The sequence below is a fragment of the Adelges cooleyi genome, unplaced genomic scaffold, assembly GCF_023614345.1.
Source record: "Adelges cooleyi isolate 19-005CV unplaced genomic scaffold, UGA_ACOO_1.1 ACOO_flye_CR_arks_rails_tigmint_CR_PRNA_9, whole genome shotgun sequence".
Lineage (NCBI taxonomy): Eukaryota > Metazoa > Arthropoda > Insecta > Hemiptera > Adelgidae > Adelges > Adelges cooleyi.
This window is the reverse complement of record NW_026096579.1, coordinates 13,878,116-13,892,283: the sequence shown is the minus strand read 5'-3', so window position 1 is coordinate 13,892,283 and position 14,168 is coordinate 13,878,116. Positions and strand designations below refer to the sequence as shown.

Genomic DNA, 14,168 nt, shown 5'->3' with positions numbered 1-14,168 from the left:
TTAAATTGCTTTTTATTTTTATAATGAATATTTTCACAGACTACATCAAAACATTTTCTTAGTATTTAATTTTTCTACACAATTAAATAAACTGATAGTTTTTAGGTTTATATGAATTTTGATTATAATTAATAGCTATTTCCAAGTTTTTGTATCAGTTTCTTTTATTTTTCATTCATAGTAATGATGCATATATAGATTATAGGTAGTCATTCAAAATAATGTGTTTGAACTTTACAATAAATAAAAAAGGAACCATTTAAATAAATTAGAAGTGTTATTGAAACGTTCATAATAGTTTTAATTGTTCTCAATTAATAATTTAATAATTTTAAGATAATTGTTAAATTTCAAAGTCAATTATGTAAGAATTATAAAGAACTGTAAGTATATTGAAGTACACTTAAAGTTATTTTTAAAAATAATTGGTCCTACGCATAACAAATGTCACGGAACAATTAAAAAAAAAAAAAAAAACAAATTAAGTTCAATAAGTTAAATGATGGATTTTCTCGAATTCTTTTTAACAGATCGATCATGGAACTTATAAAACGGATTTATACGATTTGCGTCTGGAGTTGACTTTAATACACCACATGCAGGTTGTTTGCCGGCATCGTGTGGGTTTTCTGGTTTTGTGACCAATGTCGTTTCATACTCATTGAATTCTGTAAAAAAAAAAGATTAAAAAAATGTATGATAAATTACTAATATATATAATATATATGGTTACATTGAAATTGTTCATAGTTTTAAGGAGCTAAACATTTTTTTTTTCTTACAGCAATACATTATTTTTAGTAGAAATTTGGATTTTTTTGTCACAACAATTTTTTTTTTACATTATCTTTGCTAAAATTGTCGTTTAGACCCTATATTTTGAGCAGAAAAAATATTAAAAAGTTTCTTTTACTTAGATCGCACACTTAGTTTAAATTGTTCGCTAAATAATGGTCACAGCTGTTTTTGCTTTTATAAATATTTTAGTAAAATTTACCTTGTTCAATATTATTTTTCAATTGAAATTCAACCCTTTTTTTAGCAGAATCGGTTTTAATAGACAATCTAGAGCTCTTTCTTGGAGTGTTAAAACCATCAAAAGCTTCACTTCGCTAAGAAACAAAATTAATAATTGTTGCATTGTATAAATAAATTATAGTTCATAAAATTTATCATAAACTTACCACTTTTTCTAGAGCTTTATTTGAAATTTCATCCGGTTTTAACATACTTATATCTTCTCCAGCAATAGTCTTCCTTCTTTTACGCAATGCTGCGGTTGACGATGGATCCTTGGTTTTTCTCTTAGGTGTACTCTCAGCTTGATCTTCGCTTGGTTTTTTTTTTGGTATAATAATCGTTCTTCTTCTTAAAACTCTTTTCTCTGGGGTTGGACTCTTTGGACTTTTGGGACTCATTGCATTTTTAGGGCTCATTGAAATTTTAGGACTTTTAATAACTGAAGTTACTTTACCCGGAGATGTAGATTTGCGCTTTATACAATTTTCATCTTTATTTTTCTCATTTAAACTTTGCAAGTCATAATCATTGTCTATCATTGATTTTGATCCACTATTATTGTGAATAGACTCGGTTTCGATACTTTCTGAAAAGCCAGACCCTGCAGATTTATTAGGAGATTTGGGACTTGACTTTATTTCATCATCTTGTGTTACACTCCAACTACTATTAAAACTCGTGTTAGCTCTGATTTCATCAGATCGCCTTTTGATTTTTTTTAAAACCAAGTCATTAGATTGTTTATTATTTTCATCCAATGTATTATTTCCACTATCAATAACTTTGGGGCTTTTAATAGGCGTTTCTTTCTTATGTTTTGGAGTTGTGTCCTTTACATCATTTTGGTCTAATACATTAGTTACAATTTTTTCTTGGACCGGAGCTGTTTTATTAGGAGAATCATCAGTGACTTCAACATTAAAACCAGCAGGGACCAATACTGGAATTTCGTCTTCAATATCATTAGATTTACTTTCTTCTTTATTTTCGGTTTCTTCAGATACAGTCCATGAACTATTTAAACTTACATTTTCTTTAGATGCATTGTTTTCGACTAGTTTTCTTACTTTCCAAATTGATTTCCCAATTTTTCCATGTTCTATTATGATTTCGCCTAATTTATTAAGTTCTTTTAAACTTTTATGATCATCTAAAACAGTTCTACGGTTTTTTTTCAATTTCCGGTCCACCATTTCCAACTTCTTTACACCTTCTTTGACAAGTTTTGATAAATGCTTCTTTTTATTACGTTTTAGAACTAGACTGTTTAATTTTAAATCTTTTGGTTTAAAAGGTAAAACTCCTTCTTTGAGACGATTGTAATATTTTAGTAGCTTGGTTAACTCTAATAAACTCTTTCTTGTACAATCTACTTCAGTGACATATCTGTGCAATAGTTGGGCTATAGATTTTGGATTAAACTTAATGCGTGGTATTTCAACACTAATATTTCCAGCTCGAGGATCTAGTGGTCCATCGTTGTTTTGATCATTTGAATCGCCATTTTCTATATCACCTTCAACTAATTCTAAATCATTGTACGATCGTCCTGGTTTACCCATCTATAAAAAAAATAATATATAAACTTTATTAAAATAATATAAAAATGAATAGTAAAATAATATAAATACTGAAAATTATCATAAATAAACAAATATTAGTAAATTAATTTCAGTCCACATGGATTAAATTGTGAACCCGTTAACTAATAAAAGTATAACACAAGTTGCAGAATTACAGATTTTTTTTTAAAATTGAATTTTAACATAACATAATAATACAATTTATATGTTGGCTGTTTCACGGTGGTTAGACACAACCAAATTAAACTGAGACTATAAATAAATAGAATTCAAAAAATAATAATATTTTAGAAAATGTTTGTTAAACTAAATTACTCACTTTACGCCATGCTAGAAATTTAGCTTCTAAAATTTCTACATCCGGAGATTGGGATAGAAGATTTTTAAAAACATTTTCAGTGACTTCTCTTATTAGCCTAGAGTCATTTAGCTCAGATACATAATGTAAAAATGCATCTAAAATTATGACTAATGCTTCTGAAGGCACTACTCCTCTACTCACCTAAAACAATAATAAAATAGGTAAAATAACTTATATAAGTAATACATTTTGAATTTTGCACATCCATGCTAAATGTATATGATATTTAAAAGCTAAAAAATATTGTTATTTTACGTTAATCTAGTAATAGATCAAATTTGCATTAGGCATAGGTGTGAATTTTCAATATGAGTTTAGTAGGATTCAAGAAAACTCGATTAAGTATAAAAAAAAAGATATTAATTGAGAAACCCATTATAAGTTTAACTAAAATTAAAAAATAATTTGAAAATGTAACATTTTAAAGTTAAAAAAAACATAGCTGTATATATTATTATTAAAATTAGTTTGTCTTAACCTTAGGATTTTATTGGATTGCATGTTACTTAGGTATAAAAAATACCCAAATTTAATAGAGAATTTTTTAATTGGCTCGAGTGTCAAGAACCTGACGAAAGCATACACGTCACCAGTTAAAGTATTTGTTTGAATAAAACTTATTTATGGGATATAACTTGAGGGGCTTCAGCTCTTTTCTAATTGCACGATTAGAACATATATAGAAGTTATAACATATTAATTAAAATTCTCTTTATCTTCAATCACCCCATACCATAAAAATTGGGTGACCAACCAAATTCTTAACGCATCTCCATGTTTTTTTTTTTAAATCTACCTACCTACTTTTTTTCATTCTTGTACCATTAAAATATGCTATTGGGGGAGGAGGCTGTTTCTTACTTTATTTTCCAATAAATCAATTAATGTATGTACTTTTTTCTCGTTTTTACTCCTATTAACACAACTCTACAACTGCAGGCCTTAAATTTTTGTTGGGTTATATCATTCTCATTCAAGCTATTCCATTATTTAACACAACAAAAAAGACAATGACAATGACTCTTTGCAGTTTTTATTTTTTATTACTTCATTGGTATTACATCTATACTTTGTCCCACATAAGAAAGGCAGCATTTTGTGCATCTTGAATGAGGCGTCTAGCACTGCTGGGCTTATCAAACTCACTCTATGTGCCCGGTTATTAATGAATACTGACGGCGATATCTTCTGATTGTTGCCAACCGCTGTCCGTTGTGTTGCACATGGAAGGAGAATTAGGCAAAGTGCAATGTAGGGATGCGCAAGATAGACTAGATTTTGTCGTACCGTACTACCTTTCTTACGTAGGGCAAATTATAGAGCATAAGATACTAGAATATAAATCTATGGTAGGGCTTAAGCGATTTTTTTCAGTGTTTTTTATACTAAATAAAACAGTTTATTCAGATATTTTTTGAAAAAGAAGTATTTTACTTCTGACTTGCTGATATTTCCATTTTAAAAAGCATCTTTTGATTTTTTCGCATTTACTCAAAAATTAAAGGTGAATGGTAAAGTACTTAAACATCATCTATTTAGCAAAAACAACACACATTTTGAAGAAAAAATCTCTTAGGGCCCTTAACTTAAAATGTATCTTGTTTATAATTCTAGCTAGAAATAAAAGATGCCATCAAGCATAATAAACTTACCTTTGCAAGTTCTTCTAGAAATATTTCTTGAACATGACATCTCAAACTTAAGGTAAATGATTTAAGAGCATTATAAAAAATAACATTTAGCTTTTCCATATATTTTAAATCCCAATTGGAATTAACACAAGTCACAAACATTTGTCTTAAAAAACGTCTCACCAACATCATGAATTTATCGATTCGGTGTTGACTAATAGACATCCAATCGTCTTTGATAGTAAGAAAAAAGGCTTCTAAAAAGAGTGCTTTACCATGGGTGGATGTGCAGCTGTGAAAAAGATTACTTATCTTTTCGGTAGCAGCTTCCTAAGATGTTAAAAAAATATTTAATTTTGATAACTGATTCTATAATAGTTTTAAATTACCTGAGGTAATGGTTTATCCGACATCCACATAAAGTAGAATAAGCCTTTCCATAATCGTAAATAATCATTTAAATCAAATGCTGAAAAACAACAAAATACATTATCGGCACAATACAGAAATTAAGTACTCTCAGTGAAAAAAAAGGAAGAGGATTTCAATTGTATAATTGAGTATTTTTTAGTTAACTAACTAATAAATCATACCATCTTCGGAATCGCCCGAATGAAGTTGTATAAGCGATTTCAATTTTTTTAATCCTTCGTTTCTGGTTTTTGGATCATTGGACGCTACCAATTTAGTGAACTCGATTTCGCGTACCAATACATTCACTTTTTTATCGTCCTGTATTAATTCTGCCATGTTACACTTATACTAAAGATTTGGTACCTAAGTTGAAGAAGAAAATTAAAATAATTAAGTAAAAATCGAAAAAAGTTTTTCTAAAACAATATAAACACGTGGGTAACATAAACGAATTGATAATGAAAATGAGCCAACCACTAACGGCAGTTGGTTTACACTACAGACTACTACATAACACAATAGCCAATGGAATAACGAATAAAATAAACAACTGTTATTCAAACGGCCTTAGATATCACATACACAGACGCTATGCTATGTCCTATGCTAATGGATGCTTTGTTAGAGGAGGGGGTATAGAAAATATGTTATCAACAATCTTAATATAAACCGGGGACCGGTAACCATAGATAATAAAAGAATTCTTATCAGCTCTGCTTATGACCGGGAGAATTTATTACCGGAACCCCATCAGGGGTGATATGGGCATATCGCGACAGGCAGGCTGCTAACTGCGGTCTGCTAAAAAGTTGTTATCACCATAAACATTGATTATAAATAATAATAATATTATTAATCAATGTTGAAACTATAAATATAAGTTTAAGTTATAAGTTATAACCATAAGTCATTTATTTCAAAATAATGAAAACATCATTTTCAGCCATGGTCTTATATAAAATATTATGGTCCCGAACAATATCAAGTTCATTAAAAATGATTTTCACAACTTTATATTACGCGTTTGAAGATTTGTGTCTTAATTCAAAAACATCTTCTCTCGTTAAAAAACGTCCCATACCAATATTGTAAATTCGCTTTTTAGTAGCATCTAGGGTTAGTACAAAAACTAGAGAGTAGAAAAAATGAGTACAAATAAAATATGTGGGCATAACCTGATCAAAATAGTGATATCATATCAACTGCTATAGCCTATCAATATTCAATTATCATAAAAACAAATGAAAGATACCAAATAGCAATATAAATAATAATAATACCTGTAGCAATAATATGACAAAATAAATAATTTTAAATAATATAATTAATAGTACTTTATAAATCATATAATGTATGGCATAGGCCTTTCATTTAGTTTTGGATTTTCATATAAGATTTGTATATTTTGGTGTTTTAAACAAATAAAATAGAATTAATAGTATACGACTATGATTTATTCGGAAATTATAAAATATTTATGGTGACGCTAGTTAGCTCGTATTTAGTTTTTTGTAGTATAGCAATGTATTTTATTTCTATTATTACTGCGAATTGTGAAGTTAAAATAATCATTCATACATAAAATAAGAAAAATAGTTTATTTAGTTTTGTAGTAATGAATAAGTTTGATATAAATTTGAATGAACTATGTAGACTTTGTTTAGTTAAGACATCTGAACTCCGTCCTATTTTAAATGCTGATAATGATTTGTCAACCCGTATACAAGCTTGTGTTGGAATAGAAGTAAGAAGTCAATCAAACATTGAATTTTAGAATTGTAGTGTATATTTATACACTATTGATATTGTAGGTGCAGCATGATACAAGAATTGGTTGTATGTGCATTAATTGTTTAAATCATCTAGAAAATTGGGAAAATTTTAGAGATGTATGTATAGCTTCAAACAAACAAATTCAAGAATATTTCAACCATTCAGATGGGACGAAATTCAATTCTCTGAGTGATATATTAGTTAAATGTGGAGATGCATTACTAACAAGTTCACCAAATTATTGTGAAGATCAACATTTTGATAATGAATCGTTGAAATCAAATTCTTCTATTGAACTATTGGTATACTGATTTTTACTAAGAACGGACTAAAATTTGGATTTTTACAAAAAAAAATTAAAATAATTTAGTTATTTAAAAGTCTTATATATAAATAATTTATTTAAAAACAATTTTTAGATATGAATTCAATTTAATGATATATTCATTTTAAATTGTAATTAAATAAAACTAAACTATATCAATAAAATTTGAAAAAAATTAAACTATTTGAATTTCAAATACTTATTTTTTCAGTAGTGATTTTAAACACATTTTTTTTGTTTTATCATTCAGTTTGGACATTGTTTTATTAATATTGTACATTTATTAATTAAAAATAAAATATATCTTTGTTTGCAAATAAGGACTGATAATTATTATTCTACTACTTTTTTAAAATATCTTCAAATTAATACAAAAACCACCTTTGTCAGAGCTAGGGGTTATGCTACTGCACAACTCTAAGCCTAAAAATCTATTCTTGGCTTTTTGGATTTTGACTCGATAAAATAAAAATTTACTTCACTTTAACTTTATTCCACCTTAGTCGAATAAAAGTACATGGCTTTAAGCATGTTGTGTTAAAATCAAAATTAATATCTGAACTTTTAGAAGGGGTTTTTATATTAATGATTTTTTATTTATTTATTCATTGTTTGTTTTTAGATTCAAGAAAGTTATGCCAGGACAGATAAACATAATTTTGAAAAATTAGATGGTGTGAATACCAAAATAGCGAAAAAAAAGAAATACGAATGTGGAATATGTTTAACAATTTTCACCAATAAAGATTCACTGTACAAACATCTTATAAACGTTCATTTTAAAGATGGTAATAATACTAATATTCCACATTATTGTTTAGTATGCAGTAAAGGTTATTACAGTTACCAAAACTTTCAAGACCATTTGAAATCTAATCCAAAATGTCATACTCAGAGTCAGGTATTAAGTAATTACATTTTATAATTAGAAGTATGGTTATTAATTGTTCTAACCTGGCACAGAACGAAGTTAAAAGTCACATATTTGGTTGCGGTCTTTGTGCTTGTAAATTTAGCCAATCAAGGAGTCTCTATAGACACTTAAGAAGTCATGCGTTGAAAAATGATCTTATACCACATTTATGTTCATTTTGTCATACTGGATTTCTTGATGCGTTTGGACTTTCTTTGCATACTTCAGCTGAACATCAAGACATATCTGTTTCTATAACTAAGTTATCAAAACAAGTAAATATTTTTATTAACATCACTGTTTTTATTTTTAATATCAAATATTTTAATAGGAATGTTCAGATAGGCAGAAAAACACTCTTGTCAGCTACCGTGATGAATTATGTTTAAAAAGCATGGGCAATATTAATATTGAAAATGAATGCAAGGATAATGATAACTCCATAAATATCCAGAAAACAAGAAAAAAAATTAAGACACTCGAAGATAAAAGAGCGAAATATCGTGAACATTATCGACGTTTTCAATCAAAAACATACTCTTGCGAATTCTGTAATGTTGCATATTCACGTTTTTGTGATCTATCTAGTCATGATCGCACAACACATGATGATATGGCCAAAGAGTTTAGTTGTCCGACTTGTGGAAAGTTGTTTTTAACTGATAGTCGTTTAAAAATTCACCAGAATGCTTTCCATTCGGAAAAAATATTTAGCTGTGATATATGTAACGTTCGTTGTAAATCTAAACCCACTCTGCGTACTCATATGCGTAAGCATAGTGGAATGTTTACTTGTTCGTACTGTAATCTCACTACAGCTAGTAATGCTGCTCTAGTAACACATATCCGGGTACATACTGGTGAAAAACCATTTGTATGTGACATGTGTGGCAATTCTTATGCGTCTAAACTGGGTCTTACTTCACATAAACGAACTCATTTACATGAAAAATTATTTAAATGCAATATATGTGGTTATACTGGTTCAAGTCACAGCTCAATCTACATTCACAAGCAGACACATAATTCAAATAAGCCATATGTGTGTGATGTGTGTGGGAAAACTTTTAAAATTAAAGTTCGGTTAGTGGATCATCAAAAAATTCATTTTGGAATTAAAAATTACGTATGTGAAGTTTGTAACAAAGCGTTTCTAGCTCGATATCAACTTATACAACATTCACGTACTCATTCTGGTGAAAAACCATTCCAATGTCAACTGTGTTCCAAGGCATTTGCTAGAAAAGATGGACTATCTGAACACATGAGAACACACACTGGTGAAAAAAGATATACTTGTTCTGAATGCTTTAAGACGTTTTCGTTTTACAAAAGCATGAAAAATCATAAATGCATATCAAAGCAAAGTAATAATAAGGAACCGGTACAATTGTCACATCTAACTCTTCCAGCTGTTTCGATTGATATTTCTCCTTCTAACATTTTAAATGCAAATTAACCAACACTAAATACCAATGTCTAATAATTTACTATTAAAAACAATATGAAGTAAATTAATAAAACAAATATAGGTATATATAATCATTCTGTATTTATTAATTTTGTTATGTTAGAAAAGTATATTCGGCAGAGGCAAGTGAGTTTTTATGAGCTTATAATGAAGTTCAAAAAAAGTCATTTTAAACTATTTTTTTATATAATTGTCTCCAAATGTTTTATTTTCATAATATTAATGATTCTGTGTAGTCTAGATTTTATGCTTGATTATTAAGACTATAATTTTTCAATTTTTTCTATAGAAGTATTATATTAAATTTGTTAATTAATATATGTGCAATTAAAACTAATAAGGGTTTTAAATTATATTTGTTTTAGTTAATTTATAATTTACTTAATAATGAAATATAAATAGACCCAAGTATTTTTTATCGTGACAATGATAAAAAACTGAAGAAAGAGGACAAATGGAATAATTTTAGAAATATTTTTTATTAATTTAATTATTTTATAGAAGTTTTGTAATTGGTAATTCAATTACACTTTTTTTAAAAATTTTTATTGGTAATTGCCAAAATGTATTGTGAAAACTGAAATCAAGTTTTGTCAAATCATCAGTTAACATATTTTTATTAGGTAAAAAATATACAGAAACCGTCCAAGTCCTATAAACTTAAAATAGTTATGTCGCCTTCTCATAATAATCATAATAAAATATAAATTATAGGTATTTGTTTTTAATGTAATCAGTATTATTGTTTATATTATATTATTTTATACTTAGTTGCAACAAAGAATAAATGTGTCCTTTGATTTGTGATATCAGTTTTATCTTGAATCGTGGTCATTACACATTAAACATAGTAATTACTTACATCTACATAGTGTAATGTGTATACTGATCGTCTAAAAAATAACTTTATAATACAGTCTGCAGTGCTGCTGTGTTTATTGTTTTATTATTCTTAAGTTAAATTCAAAGTTGTAATATTTTAGTTTTATTTACTTCCTTTGGAGTCGTGGTTATATTTTTTACGATTGATATAAAAAGTGAACAATTGGATATGACAATTTAAGTAAGTTAATTTATTTGAATCAGGGTTGTCGTTATTCATAGATTACTGAAGTCAATACAATTTGAACATAATACGAAATATAATAATTTTAAGTTAAATGATAAATAGTATTATTTAAAATCTCAGATAATTTACAATGCGAGCATCTATCGTGAAGTGTGGCTACAGGGTATTAACTCTCAATTTTTACTATAATCTATATTACATATAGAATTTTCAAATAATTTTATAAAGTAATCGTATATGTAGTAGGTCATTTGCACTGGATGAAGTATAGTTCCGAAAGGATTAAGTGCACTGGGCATTGGTTTTGATTAACTTTAAAGAATCTTAGTTTAACTGATTGAAAGAGTAAGTTAGTGTAAATAGAGCGTATTGGATAATACCGTATACGACATATATAATAATAAGATAACGTTTAGGTTATCTTTGTTAAACAACTAACAAGTGACTAACCTAGTTTGACCTAAAGACTATATAGTATATTACACAAGGTGGATAAATCTACCTTAATAGTTAATTATACACAATTACCCAAGTATCTTTAAGAACTAAGTTTTGCCAAAACTCAAACATATACGTTAATAGGAGCTCGACTTAATTCTGGTGTTCAAAATGACTTCATAAAATATAAGTAGTAAACACTAAGCTGTAACACTTCGCACAAAATCAGGGTGGGCGTACAATCAATTACAGGCAGCTTATACCTATTTAGATATACTTGGTTTAAAGTCGATGACGGGCAGTAAGTTTTATTGACCTAACCAGGACCCATGGTGTTCATTGGCCTAGGCCTTAGGGGGGGCTATCAGGTGAAAGGACAATAAGAACACAGCAGTCTTTACCAAATTGACAGATGTGTTAATGTATAAGTCAATTTTTGGATACACATTTCCATAGACTTTGTACTATTAGACTAGAATCTAGACGAAACATGTATATCATTCTGTAAGGGACCGACGTAAGAGCGCTATTGCCGCACTACTTGATGTATGCACATTCGAATTAACACTTTACACAGTTTGATAAATAGTTATGTATACGTATATAATAATTAATATAGGTAAATATATAGGTCATATATTTATACTTCGATACGTGTAGTGTGTACACTGGTGTATACTAGTGATGGGAAATAAATCCGGATTTTCTTAAAATCCGGTTTTCGGTTTTCGAAGTTCAATGGAAAAAATCCGGATTTTACGAAGAATCCGGGTTTAATGACAAATCCGGATTTCAAAATTTGAACTTAAGAAACCGTAACCTGGGTTTAAATAAAAAGCCAAATTACCGATTTTAAAATGTATAAAGCCATTTTGTAATTACTAATTCAGCAGTACAAGATGACCAAATTGTTCAAATTAGTTGACTTTTAATCCTCTATGAAATGCTATTATCGGACCCCTTCAACTAAATTACCCTAAGTTATATGTTTCTAATGAACTTTAAGTTTCATATATGTAATCTAGCTTAAATACAAAGTAAGTATGCTGTATTACAGTTCACTATTTGTGATATATTGAAAACAATTACCTATTTAAAAATTGTAAGCTATAATTGAGTAGTTTTTACATGCTTTTCTTTAACTCGCTAACACGTACGTACGTCTGTACGTTTGTACAGATATTTTTCAAATCTTGCAAAATTAATTTAACCCACTTCCCGATGTCGTAGAAGGCTGAAACATGGCACAGACACTCATCTCGGATGACACTATAATATAGTGTTATCATATTGGGACTCGGGCATCCAGGTCGTCTTACACAGGGACATATGTGGGGGTCATTTCACTAAAATTTCATGTTTTTTTCAAATCTTCTAAAATTAATTTAACCCACTTCCTGATATCATATAGGCTGAAATTTAACCTAGACACTCATTTTGGATGACAATACAATGTTCCGTCAAAATATTGGGACCTAGACATCCAGGTCGCAAATGCCGGGGGGTCAAATATGGCGGCTATTTCACTAAAATTTAATTTTTTTTTCAAATCTTCTAAAATGAATTTAGTAATCTATTCACCAATTATTAAGTACCTTTAATAGGACTAAAAAGTAAAAAATAAAATAAATAAATAAATAAAACTTTGTTTTTAAAAACATGCTTTTCTAAAAAATAGTAAAAAGTGAACTAAAAAGTAAAAAATAATTTTATTACAAGAACAATTTACCAATCAACTGTAGCACATTTTATTTAAAATGTCAATTACTGTAAAAACAACCGAAAATTAACTACAATTTTATATAATGTAATTGGTTCTACTGTTTAACTATTTATATCAAAAAGTATTATTAGTATTATTATTATTTATTTAGATTTAAGACATATACAATTCCAGATTGACATTTTAATATTAAAATACTATTTATTTATAAACGGGTAACAAAACCCCTTTAGTATACGAATGAAATTCAATATAATAACGTATAACGAGAAACGACTCAATACGAATAGATAAAAAAATAAATAGGTGTATGTATAAAAAAAAAAATGAACAAATTAATAATAGTAATTGGTAGTACTAATAACAAACATTACAGTTGTAAAAATAAAATGTTAATAATTATGTTAAAAAAAATTACAGGACATAAAAAAATCAACAAAACCGATAATTTGGTTTCTTAATATTAGAGCTATAGGAATAACAAAATGTAAAAATATCACTATTATTATTATTATAAAATGGAACGTGGAACAAAATTATTTTTTATACACACCTGTGGTTAAAGGGGATACCTCGAAGCTCATACAAATTAACCAGTAAATTAACTATTGATGTGGTAAAAATTTATTAAAGCCTCTTTCATTCTTAATTATTGCCGATTCAAAACTCCTTAAACATAAACCACATCCAATTAGGTAACTAAAATTATAACATTTATATATATATATATATTGTTTTGTGTATTTTTCATATTATTACAACTTATTGCTCTAATCTATTATAAAAGTGTCATTGAGACTTGTAAATCGTGTTTATACATAATGTTCTTATAACTATAAAAACAGATACCTAATTTACCAATTCAATAATTAAATATTTTTTTGTACACTACATAAACGCGTTGTACATAATACTAAATAATTAACAAATATAATTTATTTATTATTGTAAAAAAATTGAAATCCAATCTACGAATTTATAATGAAAACTCCGAAATCCGGATTTATAACGAGAACTTCGAAATCCAGATTTATAACGAAAATTTCGAAATCCGAATTTCGAAGTTCGAATACTACAACTCCGGATTTCGAATTTCGAAGTTTAAAACTCCGGTTTTTTGAACTTCGCAAAATCCGGATTTTCCCATCACTAGTGTACACCACGCACGTATTTACAAATATACCGTTGGGCATGTCACACGAGATTCACGTGAAGAGAGTCGAGGGTAGGTACTGAGTTAAGATTTATGACTTATGAGTAGAGAGCTGCGATATGAGAAATCACAACACAGAATAACATTGCATGACCTTGGTAAATGCGTTTTTGATTTACTGCGCAAAACGTTTAAATAGAGAAATGTATAATGTACGGTATGTCATTATGTCAGCTGTTTTATAACATATAACAATACTCCGGCCGGCAGAGAAGATCACTATTTATTATGTAT

At 28.1% G+C, this 14,168-nt stretch overlaps 2 protein-coding genes across 3 annotated transcripts; one reads left to right on the top strand and one right to left on the bottom strand.

Annotated features, from left to right (window-relative positions):
* Positions 1-296: 296 nt before the first annotated feature.
* Positions 297-5,552, bottom strand: LOC126846636 (ribosomal RNA processing protein 1 homolog). Its single transcript, XM_050586326.1, has 7 exons — positions 5,189-5,552; positions 4,985-5,064; positions 4,617-4,925; positions 2,923-3,105; positions 1,185-2,582; positions 998-1,112; positions 297-668 (listed from the first exon to the last, which is right to left on the bottom strand). Exons 1-7 carry the CDS (start codon positions 5,343-5,345, stop codon positions 496-498), a joined length of 2,415 nt encoding a protein of 804 aa, XP_050442283.1. The 5' UTR covers positions 5,346-5,552; the 3' UTR covers positions 297-495.
* Positions 5,553-6,416: 864 nt separating this feature from the next.
* Positions 6,417-9,693, top strand: LOC126846637 (zinc finger protein ZFP2-like). 2 transcript variants are annotated; one of them, XR_007686912.1, is made up of 5 exons: positions 6,417-6,753; positions 6,821-7,084; positions 7,730-7,860; positions 7,929-8,008; positions 8,071-8,107. XR_007686912.1 is itself a non-coding variant. In XM_050586327.1 (5 exons), the coding sequence occupies exons 1-5, from the start codon at positions 6,625-6,627 to the stop codon at positions 9,477-9,479; spliced, it is 2,025 nt and encodes a 674-aa protein (XP_050442284.1). In that variant the 5' UTR covers positions 6,423-6,624; the 3' UTR covers positions 9,480-9,693. The 2 variants fall into 2 exon arrangements, 1 of the variants encoding a protein (XP_050442284.1); XM_050586327.1 differs by adding an exon at positions 8,352-9,693 and having other exon boundaries at positions 6,423-6,753; positions 7,730-8,008; positions 8,071-8,295.
* The last annotated feature ends 4,475 nt before the right edge of the window (positions 9,694-14,168 follow it).

Coding starts and splice junctions, on each gene's coding strand:
- LOC126846636 (XM_050586326.1), bottom strand. CDS start 5,345: ATGGCAGAATTAATACAGGACGATAAAAAAGTGAATGTATTGGTACGC. Junction 3,106..4,616: donor TTCTAGAAGAACTTGCAAAG/GTAAGTTTATTA, acceptor TTATTGTTTTAG/GTGAGTAGAGGAGTAGTGCC. Junction 1,113..1,184: donor ATAAAGCTCTAGAAAAAGTG/GTAAGTTTATGA, acceptor TTTGTTTCTTAG/CGAAGTGAAGCTTTTGATGG.
- LOC126846637 (XM_050586327.1), top strand. CDS start 6,625: ATGAATAAGTTTGATATAAATTTGAATGAACTATGTAGACTTTGTTTA. Junction 7,085..7,729: donor ATTCTTCTATTGAACTATTG/GTATACTGATTT, acceptor GTTTGTTTTTAG/ATTCAAGAAAGTTATGCCAG. Junction 8,296..8,351: donor TAACTAAGTTATCAAAACAA/GTAAATATTTTT, acceptor ATATTTTAATAG/GAATGTTCAGATAGGCAGAA.